The following is a 24,270-nucleotide window of genomic DNA, read 5'->3' as shown; positions in this document are numbered from 1 at the left end:
GAGGTATGTAAAACAACCTCAAAAATCTAGTAGTAGTAGCAATTGCTGTGATCGATATTTATTGTATTAAACAATTGTTTTTGGATTGGTTTTACAATCCGTTGTTATTTTAAATTTGAAATGTTTATTTACTTTTAATCGAAATAAATTATTTTATTTATTTTTTTGTCTGATTTTGACTTTATTTAAATCTATCAGTTCCGAACGTATCAAAAGATACCTTCTTAGTAGATTGAAGCTGGGTCACCCTGTACATAATATTTTGATTAAAATCTAGTGGGCAATCTGACTTTCTCAAATTCTTTAGTATTACCTGTGTATCAGTGTAAAGATAATTGTTTCTTTTGTTTATGAAAATATTTACTGCACTTTCAAGTGGACACTTCAAACTGTCTGATTTTCATACATACATATGTATGTTTCCAGATAATAGGGGCGCTTATCTCTGGTAGTATATAAAATTTTATTTGCCGTCAAACTTTTTTACATTGACTGTGATATTTGTGTGAATGAAATATTTAATTTCTGAATTAAATTAACACCATAATGCTTGCACCAAGGGAATTTCTAAAAGGAACAAGGTATATGCAGTTAATAGCATCCATTTCCGGTAAGTACCTACATAAATTAATATTTTGGTAATAAATAATTACCTATAACGTAACAAGAATGTTCAAAACTAATGTATCTGTTAAATGAATTGATTGTATAATTTCAAAATTCCAGAGTTACGTCTTTAAATGCGTAATAAAACAATACGTTGTGAACCAAAACGTCTTAATAGTGTCTAGTGAAAACTGCATAAAATGTAGTTGCTATCGGTGAACAATCACATTCAATTCACTACAATTAATCTTCATCAATATCATTTTTTTGAAAAAATTTCCATTTTACTGCTAAATGGAAGTCTATTTTGAATTTTTAATGCTACTTTTGCAACTATATTCTTAAGTGTTATTTATTTTAAGGTGTGAGATATATCAGTGATGATTTTCAATTCTAATATTACCTATACTTGGAATTATTATTTACAATAATCATCATTTTTGTGTACATTAGCAGTAACTTATCTGTACATGTTGTTTATTTGAAATTCCAGCAACAGTATACAGTCCAATAATTTTTTACCCTTTCCCTTCTAAAATTGACCCAAATACAATCATGTCGAAAGTGTTTTGTTGCAGTTACATTTTCGGTGGCTGTAACGGGAATGTTTATATCATGGTCTTCTCCCGCAGTACCGTTACTGACCGGAGAGAAGGAAGGCTTAGATTTCAAACTGACTACGGTAATGAACATGAAAGATAACCTTAAAATTCTCAAAAGAAATGGTACATTACGTATCGAGGGAAGAAATATGCAGTCTGAAATAACCCTGTTTCTTCCCGAGGTACGTACACTATTTTTCGTCATGTTTGTGCGGAAAGCTCGTTATTAAATTGATATTTGGCGAAATAAGAGTAAATAATTTAGAGGTTAGAAAGACATTGTCATTGAACAACTGATTTCTGCGCATGCCCATAAACTTGAGCGCATGCGCTCAAAAGACTAATTTCATTTCCTCCTAACTGAAACACGGCTGAAAAGAGGCCATTTCTTCCCTATTTAATAGCATGCAAAACGAGCTTTCCGCGCTAACATGACAAAAAGGAATTATCCATGTTGTAGGAACAAACGTCGTGGGTGGTGTCTGGTTATATTCTAGGAACTGCCATAGGTAATGCTGTAGTAGGAATTCCTACAGAAAAATTGGGAAGACGGATTACCCTACTTCTTGGTGCTCCACTCTACTTTCTTTGTTGGATCGGAATTATATTTTCCAAGGACTTTTACATGTTGCTTATATCGAGAATGATTGGTGGCATAGGTTCAAGCACTGCATTTGTGGTTAGTGTTTAAGAAGGGGTTTCTTATGTTGGTTAATATCAAAAATTAAAAAAGGGGTCTAAGTCTATAGTCTGCCACTTCCGTTTTTAAAAGGGAACACTCTTTTCACAAAGAAATTATCCCATTCCTATATTTAATATGATCTTTTAAACTGAATTTCACAAGTAGTTGACCATTTGGCTTGAGGTTAATTTGCGTTATACGTCGATGAATTATTCAAGCAGTCACAGCACTTTTTATATTTTTAAAATTAACAGACGTTTTGTAGTGCTGTTCACTGTACATTGGAGAGATAGCTGACAAGGACCTTCGGGGTCGTCTGGCATCTGCGATGTCCGTGTTAAAACTGAGCGGGAATTTGTATGTCCTTTCAGTGGGACCTTTTATGTCGTATTATGCCCTTGCATGGAGTTGTTCCGTGATACCGGTCCTACTTTTTGTGGCGCTTCTGCTTATGCCAGAATCCTCATATTATCATTTAAAAAGAGGCAATGTCGAAAAGGCCAGAGCGAGTTTGGTGTGGTTTGCTGCTAGTACCACCACAAATCAAGAGATTGAAGAAAAATTGGAGTCGATAAAAGATGGCGTTGATAAGGACATGCGAAATAAATCGTCCCTTAAAGAGCTATTTACTAGTAAAATACACAGGAAGGCCGTTGTTGCTATAATCGGTAAGGTTTTCGGAACTTAATATAAACTTTAGATAGAGAAATAAACGTCATAATTACTGTAGAATTTAGATAACCTTAAAATATTTTTAAATTTTAAAATGTCACAATATAGTTTCTTTTTCTTCAGGTCCTAAACCACTTTAACTTAAAATATAGAGCCCTAGTGAGTTAAGTTAAATTGATCTATATTAAAAGCATTTAATATTTAGTATGAGCAGTGCAAATTGTTCCTTCTTTTTACCTTTTTAAACGTGCTCATTTAATTGAGATTAGCTAAGAACTTAAAACTTCATTTATTCAGAATTTCTTGAATTTAATTTTAGCATTTTCCTTGAAATACATTAAGTTCTTCTTCAGAAATTTATCGACTTATTAGTTCTCATCAGCACGTCACAGGTAGTTTTGGCAAATCACTGATCAAACCGGATGAGCTGTATCTAGTATTTCAAAATTTTTGACAAGGACTAAGGCGGTATACTGCCTGTACTTTGACATTATTTTCCTTCTTGCAATTGAACGTGTAGAAGTTCCACAACATCAATGAATACTTTCAATCAACTAGTTTTAAATTGTAGGCCTTAAATTTTTACAACAATTGTGCGGTATCACTGCAATTGAATCGTACATGCAGACAATCATTCAACAAAGTGGTAGCAGTTTATCTGGGGATTTATCCAGTATTATTTTTGGAATCGTACAGTTTGTAGGAGGTATGTAAAACAACCGTATATTGTTAAATAAAATGAAAAATAGAGACCCACTCTAGTTACCACAAAAGCTAGGACAGTACCTATTCCTTCACCACAGTCTCTATTTTTTACTTTGAATTGGGACTTTTATTTTTGTATTGTTCTGTATTGTGTGTGTGAATCTTATTGATTTTTATTTCAATTCTACAAATTAACCTTTGGCGTTATTTTCGGTTTTGGATAATTTTGGTACGAAAGATGGAACATTTGTTTGGCATTTGAACTATTGCCAAATCTGCGGCACCAAAACTGAATTCAGTTTTATAATTTATGATCTTTATCAGCTGTGAATCTGTAGTACAGAGATTTGTGCCTAGTGTATTTTAAAGGAACTAAATACATAATAAATAACAGACATTTTATCTCTATTTATAAAATGGCGTATTGTGGTCTTAATAAAGTCTGCTATACGTTTTATTGTAAAATGATTTGCGGTTTGCTTTTATAAAATTTGTGATGAATATACGAGGGTGGATTGATAAGTTTCCGGCCTAACCAAGAGATGACGCCACTAGGCCTACCTTGAGGTGACATTCTATAGTACCATCCTTGGATAGCTTGTAGCTATAGTTTCNAGTAATCTAATCTAGGTCTACCTCTATCCCTCTTAACTCCTGTTTCTGCCTTTAATATGTCTCTGACTAGACCCTCATGTCTGAGAAGGTGTCCTACCAACCTATCTCGCCTATTTTTTATTGACTTCCATAGAGTCCTCTATTCTCCTATTCTTTCCAATACCTCTTCATTTCTAACCTTTTCTACCCACGTTATCCTCATCATCCGCCTATAACACCACATTTCGAACGCTTCTAACCTAACCTAACCTTTTCATTTCCGCCACGCCTACTGTCCATGTTTCGCACCCGTACAAGCTAGCATGTATGACAAAAAATTTCAGCATTTAAGACAATTACTGTATCGGCAAATAGAAAAACTTGTGTTTAGAAGGATTATTAAAAACAAAAAACGAATGAATAGGATTAAATGAGTAAGACCAAGATATGACGCGCAAGAACAAGACCAAACCCGAGACCAAGACTAAGACTGGAATTACTTCAGACAAAGACCGAATAGACAAGAACCACTTGCTTCTCTGAAAATTATCCTAAACCAACGGAACTTTCTTTAAATTGCACTTTTTGGAATTGTTATTACGAAAGATGGCAGAAAGCATTTTTACGAACGTTCCTACATGTAGCACGCCGTATTGTCAAAAAATGATGCCGCCCTTTAATGATTGCACGTTATAGAATACCTCCATATTCGATTTTTAACTCTCCATTAGTGTATACATACTTTAAAGGTATTGGATCTAATTAATTAAAACACCGTTTGCCTCGTGGCAGCCTTCACCTTAAGACAATATCCCCAAATGTCCATAAGCCACTTATGAATCTATTTCCTCGGCGCGTCCTATCAATGAAAATCCTTTCAATAAAAATTACGTGATTTGGTTGTTGAAAGCACTGTATGATTAACATAGCCTGCTTAATTTACTAACGTCATCGACCGCCTTTCAAGTAGACCCTTCCATTTTATCTGCAGAAATAACAATTAATTATCAAGTAGTCGGTGCAGCAAGTATAGATATAGTATAAATTGAATGAGGAAATACATTTCTCGTCACATTTTGTTCAGGTGTTCGTGAAGTGAATAGGGTGTTTAATAAATATCGAAAATGGTGCTCCTATCCCTTGGACAGTTCAAAAATTCTAGATATATGCAGTTAATTGCATCAACTGTCGGTAGGTGTTCAATTAACATCAAATATTATTAAAACTATTTCTTTTTTTCTGTATTAATTTCATTGGTATAAAGTAAAAAATTTTTAAAAACCTTGTTTTTCTTGGTCAGGCCGGAAACTTATCAATCCACCCTCGTAATGTACTGTAAAAAATATTCGAAAAAAAATGCACTGTAGAAACATACATAAATTTTTGACTTCTAGCAATTGCTTCGGCATCATTGATAGATCATTTCGGAAGAAAGCCTTTGTTATTCATTTCGGCTCTAGGATGTGCAATTTCTCTAACCGCTGAGGGCATATATTTCTACTTGACTGATGCCCTCAACATTGAAGTGGGTTATTTATCATGGCTCCCAACTACAGGACTTACAGTATATCTGTTTCTAAGTGCTGTCGGAATTTATACTATCCCATACGTATATTTAGGAGAAATATTTGCTACAAATGTAAAAGAAAACGCTGGAGCGTTTGGAACCTTCTTGGGCGCATGCTTGAGTTTCGCGGTCACGAAATCATATTCTCCCTTAAAGGAAGCATGTGGAATTTACACAGTGTTTTGGATATTCGCTGGTATCTGCTTTTGTGGATCTGCCTTTGTTGTTGTAGCAGTGCCAGAAACAAAAAATAAGAGCTTGAAGGACATACAAGCGGAATTGAATAAACCTCTTTCAGTAAAGAACGAAGATGTTATTGAAGAAGGAATATTGCAAGAGAAGAAGCTTTGTCATCAAAAGAAAAAATAATAGTCAACAAGGAATATCCATTGTTAGGGAAACTCGATCTGCGTCTCTTGTAATATTAATGAAAAGTAAGATTACTAACATTCCAAAAAGGCTTTGAAAACAATTGAAGCTTAGTAATCTATAATTATCGAACGTATGTAGTTAGGTACTTTTTAGATTAGATTGTGCAGACGATGTGTATGATGATGATACAAAATTTTTTGATAATTTCATAAGATTAGATAACTCCATTTTAATCCGTTATGGTCTTCGCCTTCCAAAATAAACCCAAGCACATCAGTCTTTCTACATTTCCAACATTTATTTTTATCTTACCTATGCCAGCCTATCTTTTGTCACATCTCCTCCACTGTCCTAAAAAAAGGCCATCTCTTTTCCTTACAATTTCTTTCAGAAGACTAAGTCCACTGCCATCCTCATTCACCAATTCATAACATTCGTCCCAGGTTCTACTATCCTCACATCCTTCAGACATTCTTCCTCCCTGTTACATGTCCTACACCATTTGTCCTTTTCCTTCTTCTAATATTTACATCCTATAAAATCTTTCCATGCCCAAAACATTATTAGTACGTTTATTTTCCTTTATCCTTCTTAATACCTTGACACCCAATCCCCTCCCTAGTCCCTCCACAAATTCTCCCTCATCCCTACCACATATCTTGACTCCTCTATCATTCTTAAATCCCCTCCTCCTTTTATTCTGCTGCATCTGTTCCTCATCAATTTCCATACATTGATCCTTCCCTCCCTTACCTGCCTCTGACTGATTTCTAACCTCTTCAAAGCCCTTCCTTTTTCTGCCATATCTAATACTTTTCGTCCTTATTACTAATACCTTCCTCCTTCATATTTCCTTTCTGATATCCCCTTATTGCAGCCTCCCCAACTTTACCATCCTTTTAGTTGCCTCTTCCCACATGTTCCCACATTTAGTCACCCTTCTCATTACATAAATAATTTTAATAAAGGTTAATAGTCTTACCAGTCTTTCGTTATTCAATGATTGCTACATATAAATAAATATCTTTTGTTTTAAACGCAACAGGGTTGTTCTTGTTATTGTTTTTAATGTTATGGTCCAGAATATCCAAAATATTGGACATAATAATTGAAATATTTTTGCATCACTTGTAAAAAATTCTTTATTGTAAATACAACAAGGAAATTGTTAGTAAATAACGTGGTTTGTCATTTGTAGGTACCTGTATACAAATCTATTACAGGTGACAGAAACATGCTCAGTTGTCTGTAATCATTAACATAACACCTTCCGGCATCTATAACTTTCTAAAATTCATTTATACACATTCGTGGTAACTCAAATAAGTAACTAATTTTAATAATTAAGTTAAGCATATANAATTTAAGAGTTTCTAACGGGTGACAACAAAATATTTCAGGCTCAGTCAGAATTCAGTTCAACTTCAGAATAATTTTCTTCCAAATATAAATTATAGAATGCCTTAGTTTTTAACTTTTAAAATTTTCACATGGCCCAAATTATAATTGCATATTAAATTCTGATCATTTCTTTTTCATCTCTTGAGGGTGGTTTGAAACGTTGCCCTAGTTCTATATTAAATTAGGACGAACTGCTACATCATGACCCAACCTTCAACAGTTGTACAACTCCAAATAATTCTTGAACTTTAATGTTTAATTGTTTTTCTTGATGGTAGCTGAGAAAGTTGTTCTGTTTAGTATTAAATTAAGACAACCTTCTCAACCACAACTTAACCATCAAGTGTTCCACAACTCTAAACAATTTTTTGCTAGTTAGACACCAGAGCTCATGGAGTATGGGCACATTTCAGAGGATGACTGCAAAAGTTATTCTGGTTCAATGTTGAATTAGGGCAACCTTCCAAACCATAACGTAACATTTACCCCAAACAATTATTGGACGGTTAGAGACCAGGTTCCCGATTGTTAACAATTATCTACTAATATGACTGCTAGAATTATTTTGTAGTTAGCAAAAATTCTAGATACTGATTCTTAATATATTAAGAACCTCATTGCTTTTATATGAATTTATAATGACTTGTAAAATATCTTCTACACTTATTAATGTCATTTCCACAAAATTTGTGACTTTTTAAAAATCTATTTCAAAAATCCTTAAATACTTGCATATACCACAGAGTAATTTAGTTTCATATGAATTGTTAGATTTACATATAATCTGCATAAGTATTTCACTTGGCCGGATATTTTTGTTGCCATTGTTTACCAAGTGACCTTAAATTTGTTTACGTAAGCACATCCCAAGAACACAAAATTCTATACATATACATATGTATTACCGACAAGGCGTTCCTTATATTTGTTCTAAAAGTATTTGTATTTTGTGGCATTATCAGTGCTTGTTCGACAGGTACACGTTTCATCACAATTTTTTTGTTCATTTTTAATCAAATTGTGATTTGCCGAACCAATTATGAAAACAATTAGATAAAACTTTCAAGTGGTAACTAATTACTTGTAATCAACAGATTAAATTAATACAATTGAAAGTAGGTACCGTTCAAGTTAGTAAGTAGGTATATACGAGGGTGGATTGATAAGTTTCCGGCCTAACCAAGAGATGACGCCACTAGGCCTACCTTGAGGTGACATTCTATAGTACCATCCTTGGATAGCTTGTAGCTATAGTTTCAGCCCGATCTCCTTGCTAGTGTAGGTTTGACAGNGGTAAAGTTTAGAAGCTTTCGAAGTGTGATGCAAATGACAAGATGAAATAAAGAGGTGTCAGAAAGAATAGGAGAAGAGAGGGCGTTAAGAAACTCAATAAGAAATAGGCGAGATAGGTTGGTAGAACATCTTTTCAGATATGAAGGGCTAATAAGAGTTAAGAGGAGCAGAGGTATACCTAGATTAGACTACAGACGGTTAAGAATATAGGATTTTCTAGTTTTAGGGAGATGCGTACATTAGTTCAGGATAGGAAACAATGGAGGTGCGTGTCCAGTCTTAGGACCGACGACCTTGTAATGGTAATGACTGTGTTTGTGTTAAAAATATTTTGTGGTGTAATAGAATTATTGCACATTGTGCCTAAAATGGAGACACACCAAGGTTGATAAAAACGTGATAAACCTTTTCGAATTTTTAAATTAACCGTTCGCGAGCATAGAAGTGACTTCTTTTTATTGAAGGCGACTCGATCCTGTGCTATCCTCTGCTTTATATCCCTACTACTAATTCCGTCCTGACTTGTGTTCAATTTTTAATATTTACATCCTATAAAATCTTTCCATGCCCAAAACATTATTAGTACGTTTATTTTCCTTTATCCTTCTTAATACCTTGACACCCAATCCCCTCCCTAGTCCCTCCACAAATTCTCCCTCATCCCTACCACATATCTTGACTCCTCTATCATTCTTAAATCCCCTCCTCCTTTTATTCTGCTGCATCTGTTCCTCATCAATTTCCATACATTGATCCTTCCCTCCCTTACCTGCCTCTGACTGATTTCTAACCTCTTCAAAGCCCTTCCTTTTTCTGCCATATCTAATACTTTTCGTCCTTATTACTAATACCTTCCTCCTTCATATTTCCTTTCTGATATCCCCTTCTTGCAGCCTCCCCAACTTTACCATCCTTTTAGTTGCCTCTTCCCACCTGTTCCCACATTTAGTCACCCTTCTCATTACATAAATAATTTTAATAAAGGTTAATAGTCTTACCAGTCTTTCGTTATTCAATGATTGCTACATATAAATAAATATCTTTTGTTTTAAACGCAACAGGGTTGTTCTTGTTATTGTTTTTAATGTTATGGTCCAGAATATCCAAAATATTGGACATAATAATTGAAATATTTTTGCATCACTTGTAAAAAATTCTTTATTGTAAATACAACAAGGAAATTGTTAGTAAATAACGTGGTTTGTCATTTGTAGGTACCTGTATACAAATCTATTACAGGTGACAGAAACATGCTCAGTTGTCTGTAATCATTAACATAACACCTTCCGGCATCTATAACTTTCTAAAATTCATTTATACACATTCGTGGTAACTCAAATAAGTAACTAATTTTAATAATTAAGTTAAGCATATAAATAAATGTCTTTATGTGCACAGTTTGTGTCTTCTTCTATAAATTGAAAAATGTGCAAATAATATAATTAAATATTAACAATAAAGCAAATAAAAATTGTACTTTATACTACAAATATACAATATACTACTAATTTATTGTCAACTTATCAAAAATTTAAAGTTTAAGAATATGTTTTATAATTTCAAGAGATATTTTCATATAAAAAAAAAGTGTCAGTGCCAGGGTCATTCTAAAAATCCATTATGTAGCCAATTGCTGGACTGAAAGATTACCATTTTGACATCTTTGGTATAGTATTTAAATTGCGACTTGGCAATATTCGTTGATGTTATCATTAAAGGGAGGTAAAGAGGGACAATAAACTAGTAGCTAGTTGTGGGTTGTGGTTGTAACATATTCAGGTAAAAAAGGGTATTACCAACTATAGAAGACATTAAAATGCCTTTCGATCTAAGTAAATAGTAAAGTGCCACATCTCTAACCATTTGAAATGAGTTGTACGAATGTATGTATTTATGTAAAGTATTCAGGTAAAATTAACAAGTGTATATCAATGTTAAAAACATTTTAAAATATCTTTCGATGGTGAGGTCTGTCCAAGGTGTTATCGTCACTTGACAGGGTTTTACTGTTTTATTTAGAACGCCTTTTAATTGAGGTTTGTTTTTCACCCACTGTAGTGTTTTTAGAACCTTAGAATAGATATCAAGCATTAATGCCTCCAGATAAATATCGCCAAATTGTAACGCAAGTACTATACCCTTTAAGATAAAATGATTAGAAATCAAAGTCATATTACATTTTAGGATATATGTATAAGATAACTTTGTTTCAGTCCAATAATTTGTTGCGGACTTTGTCTCTCTACAGTAACTCAAGTAATTTTAAATGGTAGAGACAATACTGAAGGAGGAACACATCTGCGTCTACTGATGCCCATGGCTTATAACCCCACCCTGGGCCAGTAAACGTTCTGGTGGCTTGTTTAGAATTGTTTTTTTGTCAGAATATTTATAAGGGTCAAGTGGATACACTGTTTTATTTTTACGGATTTTATTTGGGGGTATGATTGGCTGCAATGGAAGAAAAACAAATTTAAAAGTCTTTCCGTTTATACAGTCGAACCTGGATAACTGAGAGCTGAAGGGACCGCGGTATGTTTCTCTCTTACAGAGGTTTCTCACTAAACCCCGTTTCTAGCTTACAGAGTTACAGGAGGAATTTGTCTCACTTATAGAGGTCTATAAAAATACGGTTCGATAACACGTTGAGTTTTCGTTTAGACATTATGAGGAAGTACAGGACCTTTCTTCGCAACTGCTTTTATGAACTGATTGTAATATGATTGATAAATAACATTTGGCTATAATAAAATAATAAAGACTTACTCGGCCATTCGCAGATTTGGTCATTCGAATGAAATAAGAGTCTCTTGAAATTTAAGAACGAGTCATAAAATAGTAAAAGTAAACTGTCGCTTATAGAGGTATAGACAAGTAGCAATATCAATTAAGGAGGTTCACCCATGAAAAATGACTGTCACTTATACAGGTTTTATGTTTGTCACTTATAGAGGCTTCAGAAGGACAAAATGATGGGACATGGCAAATACTTTCATTGATAGAGTTTCCTTGCTTACCAAATTCTCACTTATCCAGGTTCGACTGTATATCGTATGATGTGAACAATTTCGTTTATATATCGTACGACGCGCACAATAAGCGCGTTTTTTACTACAGATGAATTTGTTTGAATAAGTTCGTTGCGAACAGTGAACACCAGTCTACTCGTGTGACGTCACGCAGTGCGCGCTCAGACTTTGTTACGTCAGTGGTATCGGGAAGCACAGCGTGAAGCAAGATCTCGGAGTAAAATATTCATATTCATGGCAAATTTCAATTCGGAAATTATCTGTGTAAATTACGGTAACAGAAACTGCATTAGCAAGATCTATGAAGTCAATAAATATGCGACGTTTTAAATAATTTACAAAGAAATATTGATTACATTCCTATTTTTCTTACACACTCCTCGATATGTTCCTTATATTTTACATTTCACTCAAGCAGGTAATTATTTATTACATAATTATTTTCATAATTTATTTGCATCCGCGTAAACTAAAGAGGGTATAGGTATCTGTGGTCTTCGTGTATATGTACAAAATACATGACAAATTAGTCAATTATCATTCCAACGTGTTTTTCTTTTCATTAGTACGATATTAAAGCTGCTCATGTTGTTACTTAAAAGTCACTTTCACTGCGAACTGTTCACATTCTTACGAAGTCTATTTTCGCATTCCTTCGTTTAATTAAATAAAAACGCGTGTGACGCGAAAAGTTTTGGTGATATTTCGTTCTCGTCAAAGTCTCACCCAACGTGTCCTTCACTGATGTACTTCACAAATGAAAAACGTTTCGAATGAGCACGGCGAATCGTTCCACTTGAGTCCTTTACCGTCCCGATTCCATAGTTCCAGACAATTCTCTTCTTCTCCACTTTCGTAAACGAAATTGTTTGGTTCACCCGCATTCCAATTGGTGAAGGTCAATGGTCGACCCGTCGACATCCAGAAAAAGGAACCTTCTTCAGCCAGATCGGTACCAGACGTCCAGAAATGTTCGTGGCCCATGCCTTCAATTACACTCTTTTAAAGAAATTGTAATTTTTAAATGATAATGATATAGAGATAGAAGAGTGATACTTAGTTCGTACAAAGAGCAACAGGCAGTTATAGAGCTAGGGTTGCAACGTAGAGAAGTAAATATTAGGAAGGGAGTCAGACAGGGATTCACACTGTCACCCCTACTTTTTAATTAAAGACAGTACAACTGTAGGGATAGATTTAGAGGGGCAAAAATTAGTATGCTTAGATTTGCAGATGATATAGCAATATTAGCATCTAGCAAGGAGTTAGAGATAGCTCTAAATAAAATGGAAGCGGTATTGACAAAACACTACTGTATGAAAATAAATAAAAGTAAAACAAAAGTACTGGTATACAAGGGAAGAAAAAGTAAGGAAAGAGCGAATATAAAGATAGGAGATGAAAAATTAGAAGAATTGACCGATTATAGGTATCTAGGAAGTCAGATAAATCAGGGCGGAAGGAGTAGTAAGGATATAAAGCAGAGGATAGCGCAAAGTCGAGTCGCCTGCAATAAAAAGAAGTTACTTCTATACTCGCGAACGTTTAATTTAGAAATTTTGTTGAGGGTGTATGTTTGGATTGCGGCGCTGTAGGGGTGCGAAACATGGACAGTGGGCGCTGCGGAAAAGAAAAGGTTAGAAACGTTCGAAATATGGTGTTACAGGCGAATGATGAGGATACCGTGGATAGAGAAGGTTATAGATGAAGAGGTATTAGAAAGAATAGCAGAACAGAGGACTCTATGCAAGTCAATAAGAAATAGGTGGCATAGGTTGGTAAGACACCTTCTCAGGCATGAAGGTCTAGTCAAAGACATACTAGAAGCAGAAACAGGAGTTAGGACGAGTAGAGGTAGACCTAGGTTAGATTACTGTTCACAAATAGGTTAGGATGAGAGATGTTTTAGTTTTAGGGAAATCGAAGATTAGCTCTGTTTAGGAAAGAGTGGAGGTGCGTGTCTAACCAGTCCTAGGACTGACGACCTAATGATGATGAATGATATGCAATGTTAATCGATTAACTTTTATCTTTATCAACAAACTTTTACAAAAAGATGCTAGATAGAATAAATGGTTGAATTCAAGGGCAAACAACTGATTGGCTTGTAATTACATTTGAAATCAAATTACACCTAATCGATCAGAGCAGTGCACATTAAGAAACAACTGATACGTAAATAAGTAATTGAGTTAGGTTGGTAAGCCACTTTCTGAAACTTGAAGAGCTAGTTGAAGACATAGTAGAAGTAGAAGCAGCTGTTAAAAAGGGTGGAGGTTTAATAACAACGCTTTCAGACCAAGAAGCTAAAAGGTAGTCAGCTAACTATAAGTTATTAAGTATATCAACAAGCACTTGCCAAAAAGAAAAGAATCAAGCCAGGAGTTCTTATCAATTGATGCCTGCACACATTGCCATTAGGACTTTGACGTCCCATTCTCACATTTAATTAATTATCAATTACACATCAAAGAGAGCATTATTGTTTGATCGATTTTTTATTATCTAAATGTGAGATATGGCTGAAAACCAATGGGTTGTTTGGACCATGAAATTACTCATTTATTATCTGTCTATTACCCTCTGCAAATAATGATTAAACTTTCTAAATGAGTCGGATTTCTTTATAAATCCTTTTGTGGGGCTTCAATCAAGTGTCTGATTTAACGTTATTTTTTTAGAAGAATCAATTTTTGGTCCATAATTTGATTTCGGAATATTTTTAATAAATACTTATATGATGATAGATCATTGAAACTAAAAACGTACCAAAACTTTTGACGTATTTTTCTAGCTGGTCGTTTTCCTCTTGTGATGTTATGCTGGCTAAGTGCATACCATGGTATCGACAAAACTGTGCTGCTTTGAAGTAATTTGCCTGGAAGGAATAAAATTTTTTAAATATTTAAAACTAATTATTAAAACTAGTATAATTTTTCAAAATTTATTCAGATTTTTAGAATCTGATACATAATGATACATTACATATCTTATAGTCCAAAATTAGGTAATGCGTGGAAAGACTAAACTGTTCCGATTCAGTTTGAAAATTAACCAAAATATTGTTTAATTTCTGTTATTATATTATCTTTTTATTTAGTACGAAATAATTTTTTACAAAAAGTTATATTATCAGGAAATAGTAGACGTAAATATAAAAAAGTTTAACATAGATTTTCAATTAATTAAATTATTTATTGCTTTTATGTCAAAAACTCGAGTTAAAAATAAAACAATGGACTGGTATATGCTAATTAAAATTCCGATATCCTCGATTTTCCATAATAAGAAGAAGACTTTAAACATGACGTATGTATAAACAGCAGTTAACAAGTAAAATGAAACGGAAAGTTGTTTGTTTCAAAGGTCTCCTGAAATCCTTGCGATGCTTCTTATTGCATTCCACGTCTGAGGAAGATCGTTAATCTATAATGGAATCGATGCAGTAAAACGGGTTTTCGTACTACGATTACTTATTGAAGCAACTTACATTCAACGTCGTGTTTTACTCTTGAATATCAATATCAGGGTCAAAACCAGGATTTACGTAGACACATATACAACTGTATATATCTGTATATACTCGATGAAAGATAGTATTTTGCCGAAATTTACATACCGTAAAATTTAATGCAAATTTTATCGCTTCATTTAGAGTGAAATTAATATATTAAAAAAAAATTTTTACATATCTACGTAATGACCAGTTTAAAAAATGTGTGTTTTATGATTATTATTAATTCCTTATTTCAAAACAATATAATTGCATGTCAGAAGAGCAGGTATAAAAATGAACATTATATAGGGTTGTTCGGAAAGTCATTTCGTTTTTTCTCGACAGATAAAGGCATTAGTTGATGTGAACCGGCGAATAACAACACGTGAGATCGGATTGAGGTTAAATTTATCAAATTCAACAGTTTATGACCACTTGAAAGGCCTGGGAATATCCTCGAAGCTCGATGTATGGGTTCCCCATGTTCTCACAGAGAGAAATCTGTGTCGCCGCATTGACGTCTGCGATTCGCTTCTCAAACGTCACGAAAATGATCCGTTTTTGAAGCGCATCATCACTGGGGACGAAAAATGGGTTGTATACAACAACGTCAAACGCAAGAGGTCATGGAGCAAAAAAGATGAACCGGCTCAAACCATTTCCAAAGCCGATATTCACCAAAAAAAGGTGATGCTGTCTGTTTGGTGGGATTTTAAAGGAATCGTTTTTTTTGAGCTTTTACCGGATAACACAACGATTAATTCGGAAGTCTACTGTCATCAGCTGGACAAACTGAATGATGCACTTCAACAGAAAAGGTCAGAACTAATCAACAGGAAAGGTGTAGTGTTTCACCAAGACAACGCGAGACCTCACACAAGTTTGGTCACTCGCCAAAAGCTTTTACAGCTTGAATGGGATACAATGCTACACCCACCATATTCTCCAGACCTGGCACCATCGGATTATTATTTGTTCCGGTCACTCCAAAATTTTTTAGACGGTAAAACCTTCACCTCAAATGAGGAGGTCAAAAACCTCCTCGATCAGTTTTTTGCCAGCAAAGACCAAAAATTTTATGAGCGTGGAATTATGCTACTACCAGAAAGATGGCAAAAGGTGTTGAACCAGAACTGTCAATATATAATTTAATAAAGTATTTGTTTATTATACGAAAACTGTCTTCCATTTTCACAAAAAAAACGAAATGACTTTCCGAACAACCCGATACATCTAATGAATATTAGTTGATGTATTTTAGGGACTTATTTGTACCGTTAGCAGTTTGGGATTCTACTCTTACTTTTACCCCAAAAATGTTCTAGCTCTTGTAGGCGATCATATCAATACTCAAAAATTCGAAAAAGCATCATGACACTGCCCAGGTCCAAATCCTGATGCATTAAGTATAGTAAAACCTTGATAACTTAAACCTCGATAACATTATAACCTCTATAAATTCACAAAATTTTGTGTTCCCGTCCCTTCGGAGTCCAAAACCTCTATTACTTAAAATAAAAACCCTCTATAACTTAAACGAATAATTTGGGCATCGCACCTCAGTAAGCAGTGAAAAGTGGTTTGAATCGGGAGAAAGTCTTCTATGTAAAAGACGAAGAATTGCTGCATTTCCTAATTTAGATAAATATTTGTTCACATTGTTTAGACAGTGTAGAAATATGTAAAAACCTTAGTATTAGTGGACACATACTAAAGGAAAAAACTGAAGAGTTTGCTAAGTCACTGGAAATCCATAATTTTAAAGCTTAAACATAAACTCTTAGTAAGTAAAAACCTCAATGACTCAAATTATTTTACGTTTCCCTTGGTCTTTATCTTATCGAGGTTCTACTGTACTTGTTTTTTGACTTAGGAAATTGTATATTCAAATACGGGGGAATAACAAAAGTACCTAAGGTGTTTGTATGTGACATAGTCGGCAATGCACTAGACTGCATTCCTTACGTGGTCGTTGTCGCTCAGGTTCCAAATGTTCTAGACACGGGTCTATATACTATAGGGTAGATAGATAGATAAGTCCGATTACTCAATATTCAACTTTTCCTATTTTCTCAGTTCTTTGAATGTCTCAGAATACCTCTCAACGTTTATTGTGGCCCCAAGAGTCACGAAATCATTTAATTAATTGGGAGGCAATCGAAAGTATGCAGCAAAGAAATTTTGGAATTACAACTAAAACGAACTTGAGGTTTAGGATTACGAATACGCATAAATTTAGTTAGGTTTTAGCATAAGTATTTGTAATTAATTCCTTACTATGTATTTGTAGTTTTGCTAATACGTAGTTAAATAACAATTTCACATTCAGAAAACTATTTCAACTCTGTCATCACCACTTTCAAATAGATAATAGATAACTTTTTAAAATGATCTTTTCAATCGCTGACACTTATGAGAGATAGTTTCTTTTTTAAAATAGATACATAATTTACGAGGGTGGATTGATAAGTTTCCGGCCTGACCAAGAAAAACAAGGTTTTTAAAAATTTTTTTTTTTTATTTCTCAACATAATCTCCTCCAAGGCTGATACATTTCTCATAGCGGTGTTCCAGTCTATTAATGCCATCTCTATAGACTGATTCGTCAAGCTCCTCAAAATAACCATTTACAGCTTCGATTACTTCTTCATTGTCCGCAAATCTCTTACCGCCAAGCCATTTTTTGAGATTAGGGAACAGAAAATAGTCACTCGGGGCTAGGTCTGGAGAGTAAGGAGGGTGCGGCATCAATTCAAACTTTAGATCGTTGATTTTAGCCGTCGCAACGATTGACGTGTGCGCTGGTGCGTTATCGTGATGAAACAAGATTTTTTTCTTCGCCAGATGAGGTCGTTTAATTTTCACCTCGTGGCTCAAACGTTGCAATAAGTCTGCGTAGTATTGACCAGTGATAGTATTACCCTTTGCAAGGTAATCAATGTATATAATACCTCTTGCATCCCAAAAAACAGTAGCCATAACCTTGTTCGCCGAAAAAATTGTTTTTGCCTTCTTTGGAGTTGGTTCCCCTGGTCCAATCCACTGTTTAGACTGTTCTTTGGTTTCAGGAGTGTAGTGGTGGACCCACGTTTCGTCAACGGTTACGAATCGACGCAAAAATTCGCTTGGATTACGCTTATACAATGACAAATTTGCGGTAGAAATGTTTTTTCGAATCAATTTTTGGTCGACTGTTAGCAAACGCGGCACCCATCTTGCACAGAGCTTTTCCATATGCAAATGTTGGTGCAAAATATGTTGCACACGTTCATATGACATCTTACAGGTCTCAGCTATCTCACGCACTTTCAATCTGCGGTCTCCCAGCACTATTTGATGAATTTTTTCGATCATATCTGGAGTTGTGACCTCAACGGGGCGTCCTGAGCGAGGCCCATCAGAGGTGCTCACACGACCCTTTTTAAACTCGGAAACCCACTGCTTAACGGTTGAATATGACGGGGAGGATGTCCCCAGTGTTGAGTCCATCTCTTTTTTAATTTCCTTCGGCGTTAACCCCTTCAAATAAAAGTATTTGATGACAGCACGATTTTCCTGCTTTTCCATTTTTACGAAAACCACAGAGGCGTCTTGTTCAGCGTGCTGTCAAACCTACACTAGCAAGGAGATCGGGCTGAAACTATAGCTACAAGCTATCCAAGGATGGTACTATAGAATGTCACCTCAAGGTAGGCCTAGTGGCGTCATCTCTTGGTTAGGCCGGAAACTTATCAATCCACCCTCGTATACTTTGAAATGGCTTATTTTAACTTTTACTGAGGTAATTTATTGTTTGAATTGATTTCTCATCTGATTAGCAAATTACATCTGATAGACGCTACCGGTACTTATACGACGATACAACTGTGTTCATTTTTAAAGTGGAAGTTCTTTTGAAAGTTTGAAAAGCTTCTATATAAAATTAGAATATTTAGTCTGCATACAACAAATTAAATTCATTTAAAGCCAAAATGTGTCAATATAGAAACTTTCTATGCGTTACCACGAGATAGCACTAGTGAGTATCGAAGTTTAGAGTAAATTCTGATGGTAAACAGATTAAACATTTCGTAAAAAGTTTCACTTTAAATGCTATTAGTTTTTGATTTACGTGTAATTGTTTTCTGAAGTGGTAGGTGCCGGTATTATTGAAAATATTCTTCTGAAAACAACAATCTATATTTCACTACGATTATAACCAAACATATATATAGACTTATTCAAATAAGAAGTCGATATTCACACTTTGACCATTCATTGTTAGACAGTGTATTACTTGACGAATTTGATTTTAGGCAGATACTAAAGCTTTATTTGGTTTTCTTAGGCCATTATATACGTATGTATTAGATGTTCCGTCACTTTGTATAAAAAATGGTCCTTGTTCCGATGAAAGTAGGTAGATGTCATAGATATACGTATGTATGCATTCGATTGCTCTAGGCAGTAATTTCCCCAGACTTCGATTTAAAACACGCCTAAGTGGAAGAAAGTTCTGGGTAATTGAATATTTTAAACGATATTTGTGTCATTACTAGGTCGATCGGGTTTAGTTTCGTTGTTTTGCTATAATTAATTGTTCCAAAAGGAGTACCTACATGATTACACAGAATTCCTTTCTATTCACACCTTATAAAATATACTTTCTGTAATAAATACTTGTATAACTTCTTGCACAGACATAGGAAAAGATTGAAATCATTTAGAATTTGTTATAAAACTCGGCGATCGCGGCAACGCCGCGTATGTCACAAAGATGGCTACTTACCGCCATATGTGGTCATATTGAGAAAACAAGCAGGCGGCTATTATAAGAGTCAAGTGCTGGTAAACAACCAAAGTTGCTGCAATATTTCATAATAATATTATATTCATAGATTTATTGGTTAATATAATAAATCTACTTTTGGAAAATATTCGCTTGTGCGAGAAACGTTGCGGTGTTGCCGTATCGCTTCGTATTGTTTCACATCCATGACAAAAATCACGAACGTCTTCAGCACGTTATATCTCAAAAATTATCCGATCGAGTATTTTTCGAGTTGCAAATGTCGTACGGGAAATTATATGAGTTCTTACGCCTTCTTCCCCATGTAAATTTTCTTATATTCAAATGCGTATAACTCAGTTACTGATCGGTGAAACACTCCAAAATTGGGTAGACATTTCGATAGATTACCCATCTAGACCCCGTACAAATTTCACCGATTTTCCAAACAAATTAACTAGTAAGGATACTTACTATCTTAAAAGCAAAAAAGAAGATAATATGCTATTGATGTTACTTCTTTTACATAGTTATGTAGACTTGGGAACATATTTTGTATACTATTGTCTACTCTTATTAAATTGTTAACCGATGATCTAACAACCGTAGGTGTTTATAGGCTATAAAGCTGTAAAGAATAGGAATGCACGTGTGTATTATTAAAGACAAAATTGCTATATAAATGTCTTCATTATATCAGAACTGAATAAATCAGTAGGTACGAGATTGTGAAGTTACAGTATACTTTGATACCATAAATGTCAAACAGGAAGGAAAATAATAGGTATAAGCCAGCAATCAATAAAATCTTTGATACATTAGCAACATTTTAAAAGTAAAAGTTGTGCGTATGTGTGTTCATTCGATAGATGGATATGGTACCTAAGTCAATGGGATGGTAGAGTCCATTTCAATTTGTTTGAATTGTAACCTTGAAGAAATCTGCACGAAGATAAAAAGAATACACACTAGGCGTGAGCAAGACAGAAATAGTTGGAACAAGCTTGAACGAGCAGAGCTCTCGATGGGCGGTCTTAGGAGATCGGCTAGAACTGTACAGTACTAGACAAAAATGTTTAGTAATTTCTTAAAACAAAAATGTATATAAATTAATAATAGAAAACAAAGCAAAAGTTTTATAGGTATGCAGAACGTTAAGCTAATTCACTTGTTATTATTTTTGGCTAAATATGCTTTTAAATAAAGCATATTCTTAAATTTTAACGAGGCAGTTTAAATAATTTTGCAAATGGTACTGTACACTTTTGTCTAGTTCTCGCTCGATGATCGGTGGAGACAAATATAATTGAATTTGGAATTATGCTACGGCGCATCCTAATAAAGGGAAGGGGCATATCTCTAACTTCTTGAAACAAACAGTAATTACAACAATGGAAGTCTTTGTTTGCATGAGAACAGAAGAATTGACCTTGATTATTATCTTTTTGTTAAAAAATATTCATAGCTCTCTTCTGAAATAAGAAAAAGTTCTTTTACTCTTCTTGGCTATCCTAAACAATCTATAACAGTGATTTGATTCTTTCTGGCAAATACTTCATGGTCTTTAAGCATACGTATAGAATAATTATAAAAAAGGGTAGACTGTCAGCAGTAACATCGTCTCGAAATCTATTTGATACGTATTTAGGTAATACTCCATATTGTTTCGGTTAACAGTTGCGTTCTTTTTGATTTCAACATCTTCAGTTGAAATGTCTTTCATTGGTTTGACTTGCCATTCTATAGAAATCAGTAACATTTGATCTTTACCAAAAACAGAGTGCGTTCGTACCGATTTTGTAAGGGATCATGTATCCCTTTTAAGGAACAAGTAAGAATTAAAATTTGCATTCACTTGCATTATAAACTAGGCATAATAAATAACTAAATATCAAAATCTAAGGCTAGTTCAGAAGAAAATAATATTGCCTATATATTTCAAATCCTTTCATTTATACATCCTGCATGTTTAATGACAACAGAAATGATCAGGGTTCCAGTGGTCGATTTGATTAAGTTTCACAAGAGCCTGAGTGAGTAGGAATATCCGTTCTATCAGAATGTTAGATGAAGTAAGAGGCCTTCACCAAAACTTAAAAATTAATGGCCTGTAATTATATTTAACGATACGGCGCTAGATTCATTGAATATTTTCAGTCCATATTTCACGAGATCGTATTCGCAATACAGCGTTGTGACATAGAGTCATAAATTAGATAATGGTAGGTATCTAATAATTCGGAAGGTCAATATCAACCAGTTATGGTATTATGAAACGATTTGAAACACTTTCGTTTTCGTTATACGTACATAATTTTCGATGTTCTTTGAAATTACACTTATCTATTAAGTATACCGTTTTATTACTTAATACAGAATATTCAGAATGTTCTATATCACATCATAAATAATAGCATGTTATAGGTAATAGTTGACCTTCCACGTAGGTAACTAAATCCGTTCGATTCTAGTATTTACTGTTCTTTTATTTAAATTAAGCTACTATTTGGAAGTTATGCTAAAAGACCAGCTAAATTTTAATATTTAAATTCATATTTTTTAAATCAGTTATATTAGGGGCTTTTTAGGGTCTAAGTTAGTGCCAAGGTCGAAAGTTAAGGCCCCAAAGCAATCTTTTTGTAAGTTATAATCAATCCAATTACATACCAGGCTAACAAAATAACCATAACCTAACTTTAACATTACGCTAGGTAAAAGTTAGGTTATGATTATTTTAAGGTGTCCTAAAACGAAATTTAGTCCAAACTAATATAAAAAATGTGATTTCTTAAGTATTGGCTTCGCACCAATGACTTGTTGTTGTGTTTTAGAAATCCATGGTTTCAACATTTTCGAAATGCATTTGGGCCATCTTGTTGTGCTTTATGTTCACGTATGTCAGACCAATGGATGGCAACTCCATCTATTATCAGAGATTTCTAACTTCTAAACAATATTGGATATAGGCAAAATTTACTTATAATATGTAAATATTCAGCCCAAATTGTAGGTAGTAAAGGAATTTGAAACAAACAGGGAACAAAACTTTTTTTCAATTCTATCTATCATCGTGTGGACGTCGTTGAGAATAAGATCCTCAATAATATTTGTAAATTTTTTCGAAACTTTGGAAGGGGAGGCGTCAAAGTCATAACCTTTGGATATATTTCGTTACATTCTACGTATTGATAAACTGAATGACATAATTTTCCAACATTTACTTGTTACCCTCATTAGACGACATTGTTTTCAGATGCAGGCTAACCTAATCTGTGGATAACATGGTACTAGTTTTAATGCACGATTTACATTTACAATGCAAACGGCCAAATTATGTTAGATTTACAACCATATTCAAATTGAGTTCGCCTGTGACAATTTAAAACAATTACAAAAAAGCAAGGCGTTTTCTACAACTCATATGCATAATCGCAATTATGTAATTATGACACAGGATTATTGTTATAAATCGACTAGTTAATTGTTTCATAAATATTCAAATCTGTATAGGTAGTAACCTCAATACAATACAGAATTATTGTAATTTAATCAAGTGAATAATAAAAGCGCAACATTATGGAATATAATAACTGCGACATATAAGAACCATAAAAAATAAAACTGAAGTTGCACAATGGTAACTGATACATTACAAGTGTGGGTGGTTTTTTAAACTAGCCAATTTTAAGTGGGCTAGACGTACACAATACGTAGGATATGAAGTTTTCTGTGATGCAGGTCAGATAAATAAATGAATAATTGAAACAATTGTATTTGTTTGTACGTAAATATTTTTGTGTAAGTATCATCAAGATTTCGTGATATTTAGGCCGGTCGCCTACGAACCCGGTCAAATTATTGAAGCTGACTGATCCGAATCAGATCGTAAGTAGGTAGTACGTCCACCAAAATGGTGTTCGACCTTTCTAAATTGAGTTTTCATTCCGTATGAATAAGTAGAATAATACATTTAAAAAAAAAAAAACTAAAAAATGTGGAACCCCTAATCATATCTATGCCTAGTGGCGCAGCGTGAATTTCTGCCACCCTGGGCGAAGCCTAAATTTGCCGCCCTCCTTATTTTCACTATTATGTAAGATCTTTTATTTAATTTGGTCGTGACAGGGTGTACATAAAGACTTTGATTCTGATTTTTTGGAATTGTTTAGCATTGGGGAGGACGTCGATTCGATTCTGAGTCCGTCTGCCTTGGTCCAAGTTTTTCTGTATTTTCCTTGGATCACTTAGGGAGATGCTGGGGTAGTAATATTCCACAGTTAATCTTTCCTTCTCTTCTGTCTTCATTTCGTCCGTCTGATCTTTCTCACCCGAACCACCACCCACCCATTCCGCCCTACCTTCCGGCTTAGTCCGGAGCATCGACGTTTACTAATGGACATGCCTTTAGTGGTTGGTGGGAATGAAACACCCAAAGGTAGTTAAGGGTTTGACTCCCCCTTTGTCCCCCCCACTGCTACGAATA

The 24,270-nt window shown here is 34.3% G+C and overlaps 1 protein-coding gene across 1 annotated transcript; it reads left to right on the top strand.

The window, feature by feature from the left end:
* The first annotated feature begins 310 nt into the window (after nucleotides 1–310).
* Nucleotides 311–22,737, top strand: LOC108740424 (facilitated trehalose transporter Tret1-like). The gene is made up of 6 exons (XM_018474736.1): nucleotides 311–610; nucleotides 1,185–1,288; nucleotides 1,669–1,887; nucleotides 2,156–2,558; nucleotides 3,134–3,268; nucleotides 22,619–22,737. The coding sequence occupies exons 1-6, from the start codon at nucleotides 547–549 to the stop codon at nucleotides 22,735–22,737; spliced, it is 1,044 nt and encodes a 347-aa protein (XP_018330238.1). The 5' UTR covers nucleotides 311–546.
* The last annotated feature ends 1,533 nt before the right edge of the window (nucleotides 22,738–24,270 follow it).

Source organism: Agrilus planipennis, unplaced genomic scaffold (assembly GCF_000699045.2).
Source record: "Agrilus planipennis isolate EAB-ADULT unplaced genomic scaffold, Apla_2.0 scaffold251, whole genome shotgun sequence".
In the NCBI taxonomy this organism is placed as follows: domain Eukaryota; kingdom Metazoa; phylum Arthropoda; class Insecta; order Coleoptera; family Buprestidae; genus Agrilus; species Agrilus planipennis.
Note: the sequence above shows the minus strand (reverse complement) of the source record. Positions and strands in the feature narration are given on the sequence as shown.